Source organism: Pristis pectinata, chromosome 22 (assembly GCF_009764475.1).
Source record: "Pristis pectinata isolate sPriPec2 chromosome 22, sPriPec2.1.pri, whole genome shotgun sequence".
Classification (NCBI taxonomy): domain Eukaryota; kingdom Metazoa; phylum Chordata; class Chondrichthyes; order Rhinopristiformes; family Pristidae; genus Pristis; species Pristis pectinata.
The window spans coordinates 18001617-18023114 of record NC_067426.1 but is presented as its reverse complement, the minus strand read 5'-3'; the positions used below and the strand labels follow the sequence as shown (position 1 = coordinate 18023114).

The following is a 21498-nucleotide window of genomic DNA, read 5'->3' as shown; positions in this document are numbered from 1 at the left end:
TCTTTAACCTATGGATTGAAATTAACATATGAACGAAAGAAATATGAGCATGAGAATATCATACTCCTTGCACCTGCTGTACATTTAATAAAATCATAGCCGCTCTGAACTTGGTCTCAACATTCCTACCTGTTCCGTAAAATCCTAAACTCCCCTATAAACCAAAACTCTGTCCGTCTCAGCCTTGGATACATGCATTGATTCAGACTCCACAGCTTTCTGCAGTAGACAATTTCAAAGATTCACAACCCTTTGAGAAAAGAAATTTCTTCTCACCTCTGACTTAAATTGGTGAATCGTGATCTTCTAGATGTTCATTGACGCCAATTGGGTCCTTTAATCGTATTTTGTTATGTGTCAGAAATGGCTCAAGAAGCTGTAAGGCCTACTCCTGTTTCAATTTCTTACTTGCTTATCTTGATTTGAATCCCCTCTCTCTACCGATGCTGCCTGAGTAGATCAAATTTAACTTGGAATGTTTTTGTTAGTGCTGATGTTATAGGCTTAATCAGGCTATCCCTGGGTTAAGAATGCCCAACTTATAGACCCCTACATAAGAATGAGCTCCCACAATATTATTAAATTCAGAAGTCTGATGTACGTACATATATTCATTCCTGTGAACAGCAGAACTAGTTTCCTCTCTCTCTCTGCTTTTAGTAATTCTTTCTTTTCAGTCTCATGTGTTTTTGATGCCATTCATTACAGTACTGTGTAGGTGTGGTTACCATAGCGAGTGATTTTTGTGTATTTTCCAACTTATGGACGAAATTGACTTATGGACATCTGTAAAAGCAGAACCCATCTGCTACCTGGGGACAACCTGTACATGTATATCATTAGATAGCGCCATGCAAATGTAGACTTGGAGCAGCTACTTGCAGAGAACTCTACATTCAGGAAGTTGGAGTCTTTTAAAAGTAAAATAGTGAGAGTTCTGAGCAACACGTTCACAGAGATGAAAGGTAAGGACAGCAAGTGCAGGAAATTCTGGATGTCAAGGGATATGGAGGGCTTAACAAAGAAAAAAAGGAAGGTATATGGTAGGTGTACTGGACTGAAAATGAGGGAGGTCCTTCAGGAGAGTAGGGGGGTGTTTAAGAAAGAAAGGGGCAAGGAGCTGCCACGAAATATCGCTGGCAAATAAGATTAAGGAATATCACAAGACATTTTAGAAATAAAAATCAAAGTCAAAGTGGAGTTTATTGTCATATGCACAAGTGCAATGAAAAACTTACTTGCAGCAACATCACAGGCACAAAGCATCATATAAGCATCATTCACAAGAAAAACATAAATTAAACACAATTTTTAAAAGAAAGAACACAATTAGAACAAAAATAAAGTCCATTGTAGTGCAAAGCGGTCAAAGTAGCATTGCGAAATAGATTATGAGCAAGACAGTAACTAGGGAAAGAAAAGGGTACATTAGGAACCAGAGGACGTGGGCGAGTTTTAAATAAATATTCTTCATCTGTACTCACTAAAGAGAAAAACATTGTTGTTGAGGTTTTCAGTTTGGGCAGTGAAATTCTAGAGCAAGTTAAAGATAAAAAAGGAGGTATTAGATGCTTTAGTGGGCATACAGGAGGATAAATCCCCAGGTTCTGATAAGTGTATCCCAGGCTGCTATAGGAGGTAAGACAGGAGATTGCTGACCACCTAACAGAGATATTTAAATCTTCACTCACCACAAGTGAGGTGTCAGATGACAAAAAAAATATTTTCATTCAAGGACAGCAGGAATAAGCTAGGTAATTATAGGGCAGTAAGCCTAATGACAGTATGAGGGAAATTCTTGGAAAAAAAAATTCCAGGAGGGGATTAATCTACATTTGGAAAGACAGGGATTTAATCGGGGAAAGTCAGCACAAAATTATTGGTCAAGAGTCCCACTAACTGACTAACTTAATACAATTTTTTGAAGAGGTAACATGGAAACCAAGTCCAAAAGGAAATCCATGGGATTCAAGGAAAATTGGATCCAAAAACAGCTTGATAAGTGTTCAGAGGGTGATGGGAAGCCTGTGACCAGTGCTGTACCACAGGGATCAGTGCTGGGACCTTTGCTGTTTGTTAATTACATTAACAACTTAGATGTCAACATGTGAGTTATGATTACTAAGTTTGCAATTGGCAGTCTTGTTGATAATGAGGCTAGTCTTTAGCTGATATTGATCAACTGGTAGGTTAGGCAGGGCAACAGCAGATGGATTTCAATCCTAATAAGTAAGAGGTGATGTATTTTAGAGTCATAGACTCAGTTATACAGCACAGAAAAAGGCCCATCGACCCAACTGATCTATGCCAACTAAGATGTGGGTCAAATAAGGGTAAAACATATACCATGAATGGTAGAGCCCTGGAGAATATTGAGGGACAGAGGGATGTGGGTGAACAAGTCATTGGCCAGAGCATAGAATAAAAGAGCATGTAATTCAGGGTACACTGTATAAAGCATTGACTCGACCACAGCTAGAATATTGTGCGCACTCTCGGTCACTACACTATAGGAAGGGAGTGATCGCGCTGGAGATTCACCAGGATGGAATGGTTCAGTTGAGAAGAGAGTGGATGGCTAACCTCATTTTCCTTGGAGCAACTGAGACTCAGTGGAGGGGTGGGGGTGAAGGGTGAAGGGTGAAAACCTGATATATACAAAATTGAGAGCCAGTTAAGGTAGGTAGTTAGAATCTTTTCCTGCTGGCAGAGGTGATTAAGAGGGCATAGGTTTAAGGTGAGCAGCAAGAGGGTTAGAGGGGATACAAGGAAGAACTTTTTCATGCCGAGGGTAGTGGCAATCTGGAATGCACTGGCTGAGAGGGTGGCGAGAACTAGTACTCTCACAATATTCAACCAGCATCTGGATGAACACTTGAATTGCCACGGCATGGTAGGCTACGGACCAGGTGCTGGTAAGTGGGATTACAATGGTCAATAATCGCCAGACATGGTGGGCCAAAGGGCCTGTTTTGGTGCTGTACGACTCCATGACTATGTAATGAAGCAACCTGAAATTATTTAAATTGCTTTCAATGAGTTGACTGCAATCTCACATTTACTTTTAGAACTCTGACTTACAAAGAATAGATTAAGTTTCAGACCAAAACTAAGTCAAGTGAATGAGTCTCTAATATTGAAATGTTCTGTTGCTGCCATCTAGTTGGAATACAATGTACTCTTGCTCAGAGAACCGCAAAGGAAGGAAACTGTCAACCAAAAGCAATGCTCAAATTTGTAAATATCCAATGCAGAAGCAGAGATCATAATTTAGGGAAATAGAACAGCACTGCTGGCTGCAATCATTCCCAAAGTCATAATTTCACAAATACTGCTGAATCGTTCATCCATGAACTAAATAGCATTGTCAAATCTTAATCAAAATGTCTCTGCTGAGCTCATGTTAATTAAGTTAGTGAAACAGCCACCACTGTGGTATTAGTACATTTACCCCAAACAGCTACATTAACAACCATCTGCATGGAGGCTGGAAAAGCTGATGGAGTGCATGGTACAGAACCCTTCATAAATCACTTCAACAGGAGAAAATAGATTTGAACATTGCCCATTTCATACACAAGGATACCCAAGCAACTCTGTTGCAAGGTAATGGGAACAGTGCCAGGAAATTTTCCACCTTGTGGCCCTTGTGAGGCCAGCAAATTAGATTCAATGCCACATTCCCATAAAATACTAGCATATTTTTAAAGCTCCAGGCTTTTTGGTGGCGATACCTGGGGGGGGGGGGGGGTGCGCGGTGGGGAGATAAGCTAGGATGACAACACAGCAGGGGTAATGGTAATGAGATATTGATGGTGGTTCCTCAACATGCACAAAATTTGCTTAGAAACGCAGATGCTTCAGAGGCAATTATCAGATAGCACCAAGCTGGATGCCAAGCTTTGTGAATGTGCAGGAAGGTTGCAGCTTTTAATTCAAAGTATTTCAACTGAGAAAATTGTTTACATTGTTTCAATGTTAAAAATATTTGATGAAGCCCAAAAGAAAACTGACAATAAATGGACAAACCAAATCCTGGCATATGTTGTTCAAGTACAAGTCAGAGTTGACCCAGGTTTCTAGCACTGAGGTAGCAGCTCTACTAGCTGAGCCACTGTTGCCCAAATTGTAAGGGTACATTTCTAGAACTTAAGCACAGCAAGCCACACAGACCAGCTGGCAACTGAGCTATTCATATGCTTTACCTTCACATGCACCATGGAATTTATGTATAAGACTATTACTTCTGTGTTAAAATTTACATCAAAACTCACAGGTGATGCACTATCCTCAGGCCAACCCCTTCAAACATCAAGCTTCCAGCAAACTGAAAACCACGGTGCACAGTTATACAGATGCATACAAATCACATTCATTTGTACAAGGTTAACTGTTCAGTGGATCAGTGCAGGTTAATGCCCTGAGAGTGTGAATGGTGTTTTGGTGGACGGTGGGGGGGGATGTGAGAGAACATGCTGCTTTATGGTTATATGTGTACAATGTTATTCTGTGCAGTTACATATCTTCCTTCAGCATTGCTGGGCAGATAAAGCTTTCAGGTATTGGGAGAAAATATCCAACTTTGCTATACATAGTAAATGAAGAATGCCACGTATACTAAGTCTTATTTAGTAATTACACCATTCTTGCTATCAAACCAACTAATCAATACTACCCCAACAAATTAACATGGTCTTGGAGGAAGGTAAGATGTCATCTCAAGTACTACACCCTATCCAATTTCAATGGCTAATTCCTTGGTGCATATCTTACATTCTATTAGCATCTTCACAAAATCAATACAACCTTGATCTCAAACTCCATCCTCAGCATACAGATTCACTAAATAGTACTCTTAGGTTACGTCTTGATGCACCCTTCTCAGCCTTGACGACTGCCCAAAACCCTGATGTTCCCAAGATGCCTCTGTTCAAAGGCTGTGGAAATGACAACCGTTAGTGATAATGGTTTCCAGATGGCCAACTAGAGATTGCATTTGAGTTTACAGTGCTCATTCTGTTTTTGCTCTCTTTCAGGAAGTTCATAATATACAAAAGTGAAATTGACCCACGGGAAAAGCATCAAAAGACTTGAAATGTGACTGCAGAATTACTTTACTGAATTTCATCAACCTTGGGAAATTCAGGAAAAGACTTCAGGAACCAATGTGAATGTTCATGGAGACAATGCAGAATGTGTATTTAAGATGTTGCAAATTATATCATGAAATTGAGATAAATTATTAGCTATTATAGACAAAGCGGTAGCAGCCTAAATATTTGTCACATAAGTCTTACAAACTTAGCAATCTTACACTGTAGATTCCTTATAATTAACCCAAATTTCTTGAACACAACAAGTCATAGAAAAGGTCATATTTACAAACCATCTTTATTGAATTCTGAAAAATCTGCTCATTTACAAAAACAATTACAGCATTTTGTTACATAAAGTCCCACCTGAAATCTTGGTAAATTACTTGTCGCTTACCTGCAAAATAGCATGTTATTTCAGAAGATTGGCATTAGGCATGAATCTATAACATCCTAAACATTGTTCAGCATATCTGTTTAACATGTTGTACTGAAGTGTTAGTCCAAATAAATGCTTAATATTTATACAAAACTATAACCTGCTCCAAAGTTTCAAATTTATGATATACATTTCACAAATCATGCCAAATCTTATCACAAATTTCTGTCCAGCTCTATGGTGCTGGCTTAAAATAACTGATTACAAATGCAATTTAATTTTTGTTTTATATACCATTCTAAGACTTCATCGTGCCTTTGTTTTATCACCATTCTTGTGACCACTCTGCACTAGTATCCACTGTCCATATGGGCTTCTTTTCTGCTTATTCTCAGGAGACCCTTTTACAGGGCCATTTGGTGACTTTTGATTCAACGGTTTTGCCACTGTATTCTGTAAAAAAAAAACAAGAGGCTATATGTGAGTAAATGCCAAAAGCTATCATAACTGGATTTAAAAGTTAAATTTAATTAATTTAATTAACTATAAAAAATTTAAATACACATTTGTCAGCCTATGTCAATTTTACTCCAGGATGTAATCAATTTGAACTAGTTATACTGCAGTGACATGCAGAAATGCAAGAATAGCACAAGTTTAAAAATTACTTCAGGGAGAAAGTATTGCAGGAGCTTACGCCCACAACAAATACACCATAACCCAATACAAAAAAGCATAATGCCTCATGGGCAAGAAACCTGTCATACCAGCTTAAAGCCAGAGTACAGCACAAAACTTACAGCATTAGATGAGGAGAAACAAATATACTGTTTAATGAGATGCTCCTATTCTTTTAGTAATTTTGACTGGAAAAATGAATGAATATTGATCCAAGATTTAATTGGTCAAAAGGGAAATAATACAATAGTATTTAAATGTGTCTACTTACTTTAACACTGAAAGCTATCCAGTGGTTTGTTTCCAATCTTGCAGGGGCACTTTCTAACTTCCGAACTGGTTCATCTTCTTCAGCTTCATTTACGTGTTTCTGCATTAGAAAAACAATGGCCAATCCAATGAAAATTACAATTGACATTCAGACAATTCAGAATAAAACATTTAGCACTGGCTGGACAAACCCATTATTATATCAGTGGATTTTGAAATATACGTCACTATTATTCTACTTGTGGTAGAATATTGAGAAAAGTTGCTATTGGTTCTTGCAGCTTGGCACTATACTAGTTCTAGTTCTGCAAATGTGCATTGAATGGCCAACAATTCAGAAAACATCAACCTTATTTTAACATGTTCAACCAAGGATATAGATTGAGATTTGAAATGCTGAGGTTCCAGAATTTCTGATCAAGATTATTGGGCACAAATTATTTCATGAAATCTGTAACGATTTACATCAATGTGAATTACCATGAACATTTTAGTTCAATGATAATTCTAACTTAAGAGCACAAATGCTTCTGAGCATTTTCTGTAATGCGTCAAGTGATACTTGAGTGTATAACTGTATGCAGCCATGTTGATAAGGTATATTCTAGGCTATAAAAGCCAATGAACTTATCTTCAAAAAACGTTGGCCTCTTCTTCGGCAAAGATCTGATATTCAAAACCTCCTGGAACACAGTGAATAAATTATGAGGACAAGAAAATCCTAGAACAAAAGTTTATGCATGGACAATACCAAATCCAACAGCAGCAGTTAGTCAAACCTCAGCTTCATATGCCTCAGTGCACTTGAAAGAATTAAGTGATATTTATCAATGGGAAATCATGGATGGCAAACTTCAAGAACTGATTTGAGTAATGCTGACTTCAGTAATCATTATTTGAACTGCTCAATGCTTTAACTGTGTTCCAGACCAGATTGCAAATTATTCTATTCCACGTTAAATATAGCATTGCTGCACAAAGCATGGAATGGTAATTTTGTTTTCCCTCTGCTTAGAGTAACAAGTGGGTCTTCTTACCCAACATCAGATCTAGCACTCCAAGGTCAAGTGCACCATTAACATGCAGAGTGAAGCTCCCTCCATACTGCATCCAATAATGCATCATACCTCAACTTCAAGTAATACAATGTCACTCACACCACCATTACATAACCAACATTAGTCAGTCAATTCAATGCCTACTGTGGGCAGAATCCTGCTCGAAACAAAGCCAAAATAGAAGCAAACACATTCCAATTAAAGATAGGCTGTCTGAGCTCTGTTTAAACTCATCAAGCCAATAATTTAAACAGACACTTTAAATGCTAAAGGGAAAAAAGTGTTTGAAACACTATAGGTCTCTTAGATCAGAGGCCAAAGTAAGGGTAACGTTTAAAAAAGTTGCCAAAATGTGTTTTATTCATGGCTCAATCCCACAGAGATGGTGGTTGCTGCTGTTCCCTTTGCAAACAGGTCTTTTTACAATTGCAGATCATTTCAAAACAGAATATCAACAAATTGAAGGCTGGTTCTTGCCTATACAAAATGGTTTGTTTGTACTTAAATTTATACTTAGCTAGTTATTAATGGGTCATCTGGATGAACCATTTAATTAACATGGGTTGCCTAAAAATGTTTCAAAGCCACCATCAAACGTGTTGAACTGTTGTCAGCAATATTTAGTGTGAACAGAAGCTACCTTTCTCACAACACACTGCTCAATTACTGGTACAATCAATCACTGCAAAAACCTTTTCTCATTATACTGGCATTTCTTGATTTGCCATGTTCAAAGTAGCCTCAACATATAAGTTCCATTAAAAGTAATTTAAAAACAACAAATGGCCTCTTTCCCATCCACAAAAAGTAAACTAAAGTAAGTTTGATTTGGGAGTCTCAAAGATTAGACGATATGGAGTAAGGAAACAAGTAACAATGGAAGGCGAATTAGCAGGTAAATGCAGAGTTATCAAATAAAGATGTTAGAAAGCAGTGTTCTACAATACATTCATAATTAATATCAAGGATCTGTATCTGGAAACATTAAATCAGTATTAAAAAATACACATCATACTAGAGGTGACATCCAACACAATGTAATATTGGAAACTAAACATGTAAATGGCAAATTAAATTTAGCATATCTGCAATTCACTTTGGTGGGAATGATAGGAATAGAAGCATCACCTACACCTCAGAAAATAAGAAACAATGGGTAGAAGAGTGAAGAATCTCAATACACAGAAAGTCATTAAAAATCAAGTCAGAGCAATTAAAATGCTAATAACAGATTTGTTTCAAGAACAATCAGATTTATACAGGACACAAGCTGGGGCTGAGTGCATAGTACTGGTCTCCATCTTAGAAAAAGGATAGGGAAGTGCGTGCATCTCTGTCTGTCTGTGATGATTTACAAAGATGATACCAGAATAATAGATTATAGCTTCTGGAAAAGATTATACAGATTGAAGATAGTGTTTTCCAGCATAGAAAGGCTTAGGGGAAACCTGATAGATGCCTTTTAAAATTATGGATGAGTTGGACAGAGATGCAGAGATTGTCTCCATGTAGGAGAATCCAAAAGTTAGAGCCCACAAATTCAAAACAGTTACAAATAAAACCCACTGGCTACTAAGGACAAATGTCATTATCCAGTGGTTAAAATGTGGAATTTAGCACCACTCAAGTGGCTATGTCAAATAGCTTTCAAAAGAAATAATGAGAAAAAGAGAAAATACACAAAAAGGCTACAATGAGGTAGATGAATGGAAAGAGGCTCATATACAATTTTCAGCTGGGCTAAATAGGCTTATATATGTATACTACATATATATATGACATCATTGAGGCAGCACATTTCATCAAGTATTCTGTAGACTGCCTTACAGAGTGGATATGGATAAATGGTTTAAGTGCCACCTGTATTGCCATCAAGATTCAAGCAAACTAAATACCATTCAGTGCGCTGGAATTAAGATGTATCGTGACAAATCTAATTAGGAGACAATGCAGTATAATGAAGTACCAAATATAGCACTGCCTTGACTTTTGACTGGGAAGAAATACACCAAGCTTCTCCATTCTCCCCTTACTTCTACAAGTAGATGGCTTGATAGAGGTCACAAGCTCCCTGATCAGAAACAAAAATACAAAATAGACAATGCTTCATCCCTCACGCACAGATATGGAAAGCTAATACATTTTCACAATAGTAAAAATGCACCTCCATTTAAAGATTTTTTTGTTTACAGTGATAGACAATGTCATAGGTTCATTTATATCACATCTTTTTGAAAACCATTTTTTTTTTAATATTACTACTACATTGGCCAAGCTGCCCCTAATAACTGCACACATGCAGATACAAAGATACCACCTCATATCTTCCAAGAAGTGCAGTCCATTTCAAGGCTTCTATAAAACAGAAATAAATCAAGTCATACAAACCAAATTTATAGCTTTTATATGGAAAGTGTTTGAATGACATGTTGACTAAAACTACAAGCTGGCTGAATCATTACTGTACATTACAATCTCCAATTTATGAATAGAAAATAACTTGAAAGTACTTAATTGAGAGTTAAGCACTTTAGGGAATGTCCAAAATTTGCGAAGAACTATATATGTGTGGAAATTCCTCACAGCATAGCAGAGAACAAAACATTTCTACTATGGTAATTTAGGGATGACTACAGCTGTATCTTACATTTGTTCTCCATCAGAAATTAGAGAATAAAACTGAACTTGATCAAAGTAATTTGGATAACAAACCAATGCTATAACAGTTGAGCTAGAAAAGGAGTACAACTCACAAAATTTATTCTACCCCACCGCAGGAACACCAGTCTGCAAGAGAGTCAAAATGTATTTAAATGGATAACAGCGACTTAATAGCCAAGATCACACAACCAATAGTGCAAGAGTTGGTGTTCAAATATTTGGATAGAAGTAACCTTCCTCTACATTCAGACATGCAAAAAGAACATTTCATTATATTACAGCAATTTATCACTCACCCTTCTGGTCACCTCTTTTGCCGCATCACTGTTGTGCTTCTCAAAATTAAAATTCTCATCTTTAAGAGGACTGGTAGGCTTCAAGCTAGGTGGCAACTGGACGCTGCCCTTTCCAAATAATTTATCAGCATTTGCCTTTGCTATTTCTAGCAATGTCTTTTTATCTGAAAGAAAACAGCATTTATAAAAATGTTAGCTTGCTACTCTTCAAACTTTGATAAAAATGGACTAAGTGCCAAATGTTGATGGGCAATAGGGAGTTCTTTGAGGGTGTTACCTAATAAAGTAAATGGATGAGCTGCAGGAAGGAAGACAGGTGGATGTGGTGTACTTGTACTTTCAGAAGGCTTTCAACAAGGTGCCACTGATATTGGTGAACACAGATAAGTGCATGTGGGATTGGAGGGTAGTATAATAGTGTGGAGTGAGAGTTGATTAACAGATAGCAGCAAGAACATTTAGGGCCTTCAGGTTGGCAGGATGAAACTAGTGGGCTACCAGAGATTAGTGCTGGGACCACAACTATTCCCAATCTACAACAGTTTGGCTGAAGAGATCAAAGTGGTTAAGCTTGTGAAAGACACAAAACCAAGTAGAAATGTGAGTAGTGATGAGGATGCAGAGGCTTTAGCAGAATATACACAAGCTGAGCCAGTGGTCAATAACATAGGCAAATGGCAATGTAGAAAATAAAAGATTAATCACTTCAGTAGAAATGAGAAGTTGGAACATGCTCATGTTCAAAGGACCTGGGAGTCTTGAGCAAGTCATTGAAAGTCAACATGTAGCTGCAGCAAATAAATAGGAAAGTGACATGTATATCCAAGCGCCAAGATGTTTTACTGCAATTATATTTGGCCTTAACAAGACCACAACTTGCATATTATGTATAATTTTTGCTACAGTGGGAATGCAACCAAGGTTCAACAGACTGATTCCTGGAATGGCAGGAGTGTCAAGTAGGCCAGGCCTTTAGTTTAGAAAATTGAGAGGTGACCTTACTGAAGCAGACAAAAATCTTAAGAGAGCTCAGTGGTACATACTGGAAGATGCTCCCCCAGCTGAGAAATCTCAGAATAATGGCTTGGCCACGTAGGACTAAATTGAGAAATTTCTTCTGGTAAACCTTTGGATTTCACTACAGAAGGCTGTGGAGGCTCTGTCACTGACTTCATTCAAACCAGATCAATGGATTTTTGCACACAAGAATCATGGGATATTTCAGGAAAATGCTGTTGAAGCAGAAGATTAACTATCTAGTTGAATAAACATGACGAGTCAAGGGGCCAAATGGCTACTCCCACTCCCATTTATGATTCATGTTCTTATCCCAATTTCAATATATTCTACCTTTTTGTGTCAAGTGAATAGATCTTCCTCTTGATCTGCTTCGACTTCTTCTGTGTGCTGATGAATGGGTTTTGTACATATAACTATCATAGTTCCTCGGAAATCTGGATGAATATCTTGACCTTGATCCTGAGCGGGATCTTCCATACCTCAAGCTGGACCTTGATCTGGATCTGTACCTGAGCGGTGACCGATAAGACATTTGATATCTGGATCTTCGGTAACAAGACCTTGACCAACTTCGAGACCGAGACCTTGAATGGGTTCGCCTTGATCTTCTGTATCTCTTCTCTTGTGATACATATCTGGACCTTGAAGCCAAAGTGGTGTATCTTGAACTTGACCTGTATCTTTCTAATGAGGACACTGAACCGGAACAGGAACTGCCTGAAGAGGACACCGAACTTGACCTGGAACTGCCAGAAGAGGATATTGAACCTGACTGAGAGCTACCGGAAGACGAGACTGAATTGGATCGAGAGCTACTGGACGACGATACTGAACCAGATCGAGAGCTACTCGAAGATGACACCGAACCAGATCGTGAGCTGGCAGAGGATGAAACCGAATCTGATCTAGAGCTGGCAGAGGATGAACGAGAGCTTCCCAAAGATGATACTGAACCTGACTTGGAGGTTTTAGATTTCTGGAAACCAGGAGTTCGGGACCGTGATGCTCTCTCACACTTTTGAGGCTTATCAGGAGAAGCAATTCTTAATTCATCCACACCAACGGCAATTTTTTCAGCCTTCTGCTTCTGTGTACTGCATTCGTCTGTTTCCCACTTCATTTCAATACCAATTTCAAGCATTTGTTCAGGTTCCAGATCTTCATGCAAATTCATTTTACCTGGGGGGGAAAAAATTCAGTATTTATAAAATAACACAAACAGAACTCCTTTTGTTAGCCACACTGAACCCAAGAATTAAACCAAGTAAATGGTACAACATAGCCAGATTTCAGCTGCTACAATTTTCCAGTACTGCATTTGAGGTCAAATTCAGTAGTTAAAAAATTAAATACACCTTCATATCTTTGAATCTTAAAGCACAGGAAGCAAGTCTCTTATTTATTATGGCTATGCTAGTTCTTTAAATCTTCTTTCAATTAGTTCAACTTCCCCTTTCCTTCTCTAGTCCCCTGCACAGATTTCCTTTTCAAGGAATGGGTAGATCTTATTCCCCTTTAAAGGTAACCTCTATATACAGACTGTATGCTTGCATTTTCTTTTCAAGAAATGCATTCTAAACAGTAACAATGCATAAAACAATCTTTGTTATTCCCTTGGTTCTTGTGCCAATTAATTTTAATCAATGTCCTTTAGTCAATGACCATTTGACAATACAAATTTTCCTATTTATTCTATCAATACCACTATGATCTTAAGTATCTATTAAATGAATCCTTAACCTTCTTTGCACTGAAGAAAAAACCCTCAATCCCAAACTTACCAAAGCCGGATTTCTCTTTCATCAATTCCCAGGATAAATCAGCTGAATTTGACCTGTTAACATAGAACAAATTTAAATTAAAACACAAGGCACTTAGCATTGTACATACAGTACAAGGCAACCCTCACATTCCAGGAGGCCTGTATTCCCAGAAAACCATCTATATCACGATTGTCCTAATGCAAAGCTACACCACCTGTGTATATGCCAAGAAACGCGAGCTGAAAGTAAAACTAAAATTGATGCACAATTCCAAGTGAGCAAATTTTTATTCAGTATCTCAGATTTTTTGGTAGCAAGTTGAGAATTCCATAAAGGCAAATTTTCATAACCTGAACTGCTGTAATGTAGGGCTCAGCTGTAGTTCCATTTACTGTAATTAAAGTTCACAGCAAACAAGCAGCTTCCAGATTTCAATATTTAACTGTTCACGTGTACTCAGAAGATGCCAGTAGTTTCATTATGTAATGACTGCAACCACAAACTCCAGGGCATTGTTCCAACTGACTTAGCAGTGCATTCTGCCCTTTGATTTGCATCCTGGACAGCTAATACCTTTTGTCACTTCAGCTTCACACATTGGGAAATACTCCCAAATCACCTCCATCCTTTTGCCCTTATTTATTTAACTCTGCTCTTTATCACCTGTCATACTTTTTTTTAGGTGCTACATACATTTTTAGAGAACCCGTGAGGACACTTCTGCTTTTTCATATTAAAAGGAATACGTAAATACAAAATGTGATTACACTGCAGATGTTTAATCAAATTACAGTCTTGATAAGTAATTACACTGTCTCAGAGGACTTATAAAAGGCCGTAAGTGAACATTTTATTGACTCACCACTGCCATCCAATGGTGAATTAGGAGCTTTTCTAGAACATTTCAATGCTTGAGAGTTCACAAAACTAAAATGGTTGCAGGGTGGGGCAGTCTCTCCGATTAGTGATAAGACGATCAAATTAAGCTCAGTGATTAGTCATCAGATCAACTCTGTGTAGAGATCTAACCTCTACTTCCCGAAATCATGCAAATTATTAGTCAATGACAGAGGTTAAAAACAATTCGGTACTGTTAGAATACCAATTCTGGAGACAGCTTCACAAAATAAAACATTTCAACAACAAACAACCTGGGTTCGACCCAATCTCTCTCCCAACAAGTCAAACCAATGACTTTAACCCCAATCCAATCTGCTTCCTGTGAACCCAACCCATAGACGTTGACCCTCGAATCTATCGCCTGACAACGCAACCCAGAGAGCAAAACACTACGGGTGCTGGAAGATTGAAATAAGACCAGAAACTGCTGGAAATACTCAACAGGTCAGGCATTCGCTGACGGGGGCAACATTTTAGCCTCAGATGAAGTGACGCTTGAAACGTTGACGAGCTCTCTCTGGCTTACCATTCCCAGTATTTTTGATTGGAAAACCACCCAAGCACCGAGTTTGACCGCCTGACACCCCCCTGTCCGCCTTCACTAAAATACTGCGTCATACCCAACACCAGCGCATTAAACTGCCTTACAAATTGAGACTTCCAAAAAAGATTAGAAGTTAATTTAAATCGACAACTCCGAGCCTTTGATTTCTCTCCAGAACTTACAGTTTACAGTTACTGCCTTGATTCTTCGGCGAATCCACAAGGGTAATGACCCTCCTTTCATCTGTTACCACCATCTTGTCAACTGCAGCAAACACCGCAGCTACCCCCTTTTATAACCAATAGGACACCGAGGCCCACCTTCATTTTACTCTTATTGGTTCTTTGCTACAAGATGTTATTCCTATTGGTTGATGTGGAGACTGCATGAAATTCCAGCCTATCAAAGAGCGCGCAAGCCTTTTCATTATTGGTCAATCTAGCCATCGATCAAAGCTTGGTCCCAACCGTTTCTGCCAATTCGAAGCACGAATGGGCAGAGTGACTGTCAATCAATAGCGAACAACAAATGAAAAGCAGAGGAAAATACGGTGGCTAAAAATATAAAATATGAACAGATGATGCTGAAACCCTCAGGCAGCCGCCATGGACTGATGAGGATCCTCATCTAATATTAATATTTTGGTTGAGGATCCTCCAGCCCATAACACTAATCAGATTTGTCACTATTTCTTGTGTGTAGCCTAGGCTTTACTTTTGGTCAAACAGTATCTTTCAGAAAGAAAGCACTGCAGAATTAATATTTTGACCTTAATTTGGAGAATTTCTCAAATCTTAATTTAGGATTGTCCCCTTGCTTCCATATTGCTCCCTTCTTTATCACAACACACTTAGGTCATTGGACAAACAAAATGGAATGACCACCCTGCATCAACCTCAGCCACCTATTCAGACCCAGAGAGACTCCTCCAGTCCAACGACCTTGCAAAGTCCTCCTCAGAATGACCTGGGACTAGTACCTGAAATGGTAAAAGTCCCTCAAACTAGTCCAGCAGCTACCTGACAGTTGTACTCATATCTTACAGACAACATACGAGATTCCTCCATTGGACCAGAAGTGGTGATGCAGGCGTTTGGTTCTGGGGCAGGACTCCCAAGACTCTTCAACATTGACTCCAGTCTCCATTCTCTTAGCATCAGGTCAAACATCAGCATAGAAACCTCTCAGCATTTACCATCTACTATAAACCGTGCATTTGTGGGTTCTGTCACAAACCAGCAACAAAAGAAACACACTGAGCATGATTCAGTGTTAAAAACTATTTTATTAATCACTACTTATGATAATACGTAAAATAAAAGTAAAAATGTTAGTATGTTAGAATTCAAAAATGTTAAACCTCGAACGTTAACCCCAAAACTAAACTCTTCGTGTGTGTGTGTGACAAAGTCCAAAACTCCCAGTTCCTGAATGGTTCTTAAAGTTCAGTTCCGCAAGCCATAAGGTGAAACATGAGCAAGGGCTTCTTCAACAACCACCGTTGTCTGAAGATAAGATGTAGATGTAGAAAAACATAGAGAGAGTACATACGAAATCCAAATGTTCCACGATGGAACCCAAACGACACTTCAGTGTTTACTCGGTAGTGACTTCCTCACCCCGAAAAGCATCCGAACTGTGGTCGTCCACATACAAATACCTGTTTCTTTCTACAGGTCAGCAACAAAGTGAACTCCACCGGATTACTTCCAACTTCCATACATGGATTTCAGTGGCAAACACAGTTATTGTTTCTCATCCATCGATAGAGAAAACAAGCAGGCTGGTGTCTCTCTCCCTTCTCTCTCTCTCTTTCTTCTTCTTCTTCTTCTTCAACGTCATTACGTCCTTTATCTTCTATTGACGTAAGCACGCCCCACACACACATACACACACACTCTCTATCTTAAAGGGACTTTCACTGAGTCCATAACACCTCCCACCTAAAAAAAAATTTTCCCAAGAAAATTTTAACCGCGCATAGAGTTAGTAATGTTAATAATTATCACGCTACACAACTACAGACTATCAGATTAGTACAGATACATGTTTCCCATTTAACATCGGGAAAGACAATCAGCAATCACATTATCTTTGCCTTTAATGTGAGTTATCATGAGATCAAACTCTTGCAAAATTAAACTCCAATTTAATAGCCTTCTGTTCTTGTTTTTGACTCGGCTCAGAAACACCAATGGGTTATGATCGGTATACACAGTCAATGGTTTCTGAGCGGTGCAAACATATACACTGAAATGTTGCAAGGCTAAAACAAGCGACAGTAATTCTTTCTCTATGGTGGAATAATTCTTTTGATGCTCATTAAATTTCTTTGAAAAGTAAGCTACAGGATGGTCAATATCATCACAGTCACCCTTCTGCAACAACACAGCTCCTGCAGCTTCATCACTGGTATCTACTGCTAATGAAAATGGCTTTTCAAAGTCAGGTGTTCTGAGCACAGGATGGTAGCATAAAATGGCTTTCAGCTTCTCAAATGCTTCTTGACAAGAATCTGTCCAAACAAACTTTACTCCCTTCTTCTGAAGATTAGTTAGGGGAAGAGCAATATCAGCAAAATTTTTACAAAATTTTCGATAATATCCAACCATTCCCAAAAATCTTCTAACAGTCCTCGTACCTGTGGGAATAGGGAACTCAGATATTGCTTGAACTTTTGCCTGAACAGGAGCTTGCTTGCCTTGACCTACAACATAACCAAGATACGTCACAGTGGCATGGCCAAATTCACTTTTAGCCAAGTTAACTGTAAGGTTAGCCTTGGAAAGTCTTTCAAACAACCTTTCTAACGCAGAGATGTGATCCTCCCATGTATCATTCCCAGTCACTAAGTCGTCAATGTAGGCATCTGTATGTTTTAACCCATGAATCACTGAATTAATCATTCTTTGAAATGTTGCCGGAGCATTTTTCATTCCAAATGGCAAAACATTGTATTCATACAATCCAGAAGGGGTTACAAAGGCTGAAATCTCCCTTCCTCTATCTGTTAATGGAACACACCAGTACCCTTTTAATAGGTCAATCTTTGTAAGAAATTTTGCCTTTCCCACTCTATCTATGCAATCATCCACCCTAGGAATAGGGTAAGCATCTGACTTTGTTACAGCATTCACTTTCCTGTAATCTGTGCAAAATCTAACAGTTCCATCAGGTTTAGGTACAATAACACAGGGCGAACTCCAATTTGAAGTAGAATGTCTAATAATATCATTTTCCAACATGTATTTGATTTCCTGATCAACAAGTTTACTTTTTTCCACATTCATTCGATATGGGTGTTGTTTGATTGGTTTTGCATCCCCAACATCAACATCATGGGTAATTATCGATGTTCTGTTTGGAACATCTGGGAACAGATTTTTAAATTTTAAAATTAATTCTCTCATCTGTTGTTTTTGTGAAACTTGTAAATGGTCCAACTTCGTTTCAAGATTCTCCATGATATTTTGGTTTTTCAGTTTCGATGGAACAATATTTGGTCTAAATTGGCCTTCCTCAACATCAACATCAGGCATTCTAGAAACAACCTTTTCACCATCCACCAAGGCCACCACTGAATCCCTCTCATAATAAGGTTTTAGCATGTTTACATGACAGAGTTGTGTTTTCTTGCGTCTATCTGGTGTTTTGATTATATATGTTAGATCAGTCACTCGAGATTCAATAACATAGGGTCCAGAAAAACGAGCTTGCAAGGGATTATTTTGGCTAGGGAAAAATACCAACACCTTTTGCCCCACTGCGAATGTCCTAGGCCGAGCACGTCTATCAAAATATGTCTTCATTCTTATCTGGCTTGTTTTCAAATTCTCTCTCGCTAGCTGGCAGACTCTCTCCAACCGAGTTTTAAATTTTTGGACATAGTCCAACAGACTCAAGTGAACTTCCTCATTAACCCATTGCTCTCTTAACAACTCCAAAGGTCCTCTCACCCTATGTCCAAACACAAGCTCAAACGGACTAAATCCGATTGACTCCTGGATCGATTCTCTAACGGCAAACAAAAGTAAATGGATACCTTCGTCCCAATCCTTGGTGTTTTCAAAGCAATAAGTCTTCAGCATATTTTTGAGAGTAGAATGAAATCTCTCCAGAGCTCCTTGAGATTCTGGGTGATATGCAGATGATACAATCTGCTTTGCTCCCAGCTCATAGACTATTTGTTGAAAAATTTTTGACATAAAATTACTACCTTGATCAGATTGGATTTCTTTTGGCAAACCAAACAAGGTAAAAAATTTTACAAGAGCCTTTGACACCGTCTTGGCCTTAATATTTCTAAGGGGTATTGCCTCTGGAAATCTAGAAGTGGCACACATGATGGTTAACAAATACTGATTTCCAGTCTTAGACTTTGGTAAGGGGCCAACACAGTCCACAATCACCTTCGAAAAGGGTTCACCAAAAGCAGGAATTGGTTTCAAAGGAGCCACAGGGGGTTTTTGATTTGGTTTACCTACCATCTGACATGTGTGGCAGGTTCGACAAAACATCACCACATCTTTTCTCAAACCAGGCCAATAGAATTGTTTCAAGATCTTCCCTACAGTTTTATTCACACCAAAATGACCACCCAAAGGCATACTATGGGCCAGGTTTAAAATCTCATCCCGATAAACTTTTGGAACAACAACCTGATGAATAACTTCCCATTCCTCAGTAACAGGAACATGAGGAGGTCTCCATTTCCTCATTAACACTCCATTTTTGACATAGTATCCAGTTGGCACCTTTTCAATCTCCTCACATGAGAGTGCTTTTTCTTTCAATTCTGTCAACTCAGGGTCCTTTGTCTGTTCCACCATAAAATCCTTCCTCGACAAAGACAAATCTTTAAATTCAGGCTCACTGTAAGGATGTTGATCCTCCAGTGAAGACAGAAAAGTCTCAGATAAGGCATCAAAATTTTCTTCCTGTTTAGGACTGTCACAAGGAACTACATCAGACTGCACCGGACTGTCTTTCTTGGCTAATTCTTTAGCTCTAGCTCGAGTCACCGCACATGATGGGTAAACATCTGAATCATCCTCAGACTCATCAATCCTTGGTTTGGTTGTTAACCGTACCACAGGATCACTTTCTCCATTTGCAAGGTCATTTCCCAATAACAAAGAAACTCCTTCCACTGGCAACCTAGGTCTTATCCCTATCTCGACTGGTCCTTCTACGAACTTTGACTTTAAAATCACCCTGTGTAAAGGGACAGACATGGTCTCACCTGTAACGCCTCGTATTAGATTTACCTCACCAGTGTCACTTTCTTCACCAAAATTTAAAACACTGTCCAGCAAGAGAGATTGACTAGCCCCAGTATCTCTAAGAATTTTCACTGGCACCTGGGGTGACTCATCATTCAGTGAAACAAAACCCTCTGATACATACGAACGGAATTCTTTTCTCACCTCCTCCAACTTTTCCGCTTTTCCCTCTTGCAAGGACTGATCTTTAACAGCATCTCCTAAACCTTTTTGATTTTTAATTGCCTGAAAGCAAGCATTGGGCCCAGCTTCCTTCTTTTTCTTCAAAAGGGCACAATTAGATATCACGTGGCCAGGTTTCCTACAGTAATAACAAGTACGCTCAACAGGTTTCTCCAGCCCTGGCTTCTTTTCATCTTTTCCTTTTTGATTACCTCCCAATTTAATCTCCGGTTTACCTGGATTGTCTTTGTAACTCTTTTGAAAGGTTTTAGGTTGTCCCCATTTGGATTTATGGGTTAAAGCATAATCATCTGCCAACCTAGCAGTTTCTTGTAAAGTTTCCACTGCCTTTTCATTTAAATATGTTGTTAATTCAGCTGGAACACATCTTTTAAAGTCTTCCACTAGTATCAATTCTGTCAATTTATCATAATCCCCATCTACATTTTTAGCCAGGCACCATCGTTCAAAACATATTCTCTTTCCATTGGCAAATTCCATATAAGTCTGATCTGCAGATTTCCTCAAGTCTCTGAATTTTTGTCTATAAGCCTCAGGGACCAATTCATAGGCCTTCAATATAGCTTGTTTTACCTTGGTATAATCAGCTGCATCCTCAACAGACAAAGCAGAATAAGCTTTTTGAGCTTTACCTTTAATCACACTCTGTACCATAAGAGCCCATCCTTTCCTTGGCCAGTTTGAACTCACAGCAACCTTTTCAAAATGTTGGAAATACTGATCAACCTGATCTTCTTCAAAAGGAGGGACTAATCGAACCTCCCTGCTGGCTGAAAAACCATCATCAGAATCAGATTCCGAACTCCTACGCTTCATTTGTAACTCATGCTGCCTCTTTTTCTCCTCGTTATCCAGCTCCATCTGCTTCATTGCTAGATCAGCCTCTATCTTCATCTGAGTTAGCTTTTGTTCGGCCTCTAATTTCTTTTGTTCGGCCTCTAATTTCTTTTGTTCTCGTTCAGCTTCTATCTTTAACTGGGTTTGCTCTCGTTCAGCTTCTATCTTTGCCAGCTGCACCTGTGCCTCAGAAATTGCTATTTCACTGCCAGGAAACTGTTTTAACACTTCCTTCTCAAACACCTTCTTTTCCACATAATGGCCAGCTATCAGTCTCTGAATATCTGCCTTTCTCATAGACTGCTTTACTTCTGTAAGGTTTAGCCTTGTAGCAATCTTTATCAAATCATCCTTTTTCGCCACCTCCAATCCCTTTTGGGTTGGTGACTCCAAAAATGCCTTAATATCCATTGCTGCTGGTTTCCACACACACAAGCCAATTAAAAAGAATTTATCAGACCTTCCTCAAAAATCTTTGGATTGAATCCCGAACAAATCTCGTCAATCTGGGGTACAATCCCAGACGACACTCGT

General features: G+C 38.7%; 1 protein-coding gene across 7 annotated transcripts; it reads right to left on the bottom strand.

Moving 5' to 3' along the window:
• Nucleotides 1–5372: 5372 nt before the first annotated feature.
• rsrp1 (arginine/serine-rich protein 1) lies at nt 5373–14931 on the bottom strand. Of its 7 annotated transcripts, none has more exons than XR_007957994.1 (8): nt 14845–14923; nt 13237–13289; nt 11786–12634; nt 10436–10599; nt 10232–10265; nt 9796–9833; nt 6422–7103; nt 5876–5925 (listed from the first exon to the last, which is right to left on the bottom strand). XR_007957994.1 is itself a non-coding variant. In XM_052036333.1 (6 exons), exons 1-6 carry the CDS (start codon nt 14916–14918, stop codon nt 5779–5781), a joined length of 1386 nt encoding a protein of 461 aa, XP_051892293.1. In that variant the 5' UTR covers nt 14919–14931; the 3' UTR covers nt 5373–5778. The 7 variants fall into 7 exon arrangements, 3 of the variants coding, with proteins under 3 accessions (XP_051892293.1, XP_051892295.1, XP_051892294.1); XR_007957995.1 differs by lacking the exon at nt 9796–9833 and adding an exon at nt 9445–9549; XR_007957993.1 differs by lacking the exons at nt 9796–9833; nt 10232–10265 and adding an exon at nt 9445–9549.
• Between the last annotated feature and the right edge of the window lie 6567 nt (nt 14932–21498).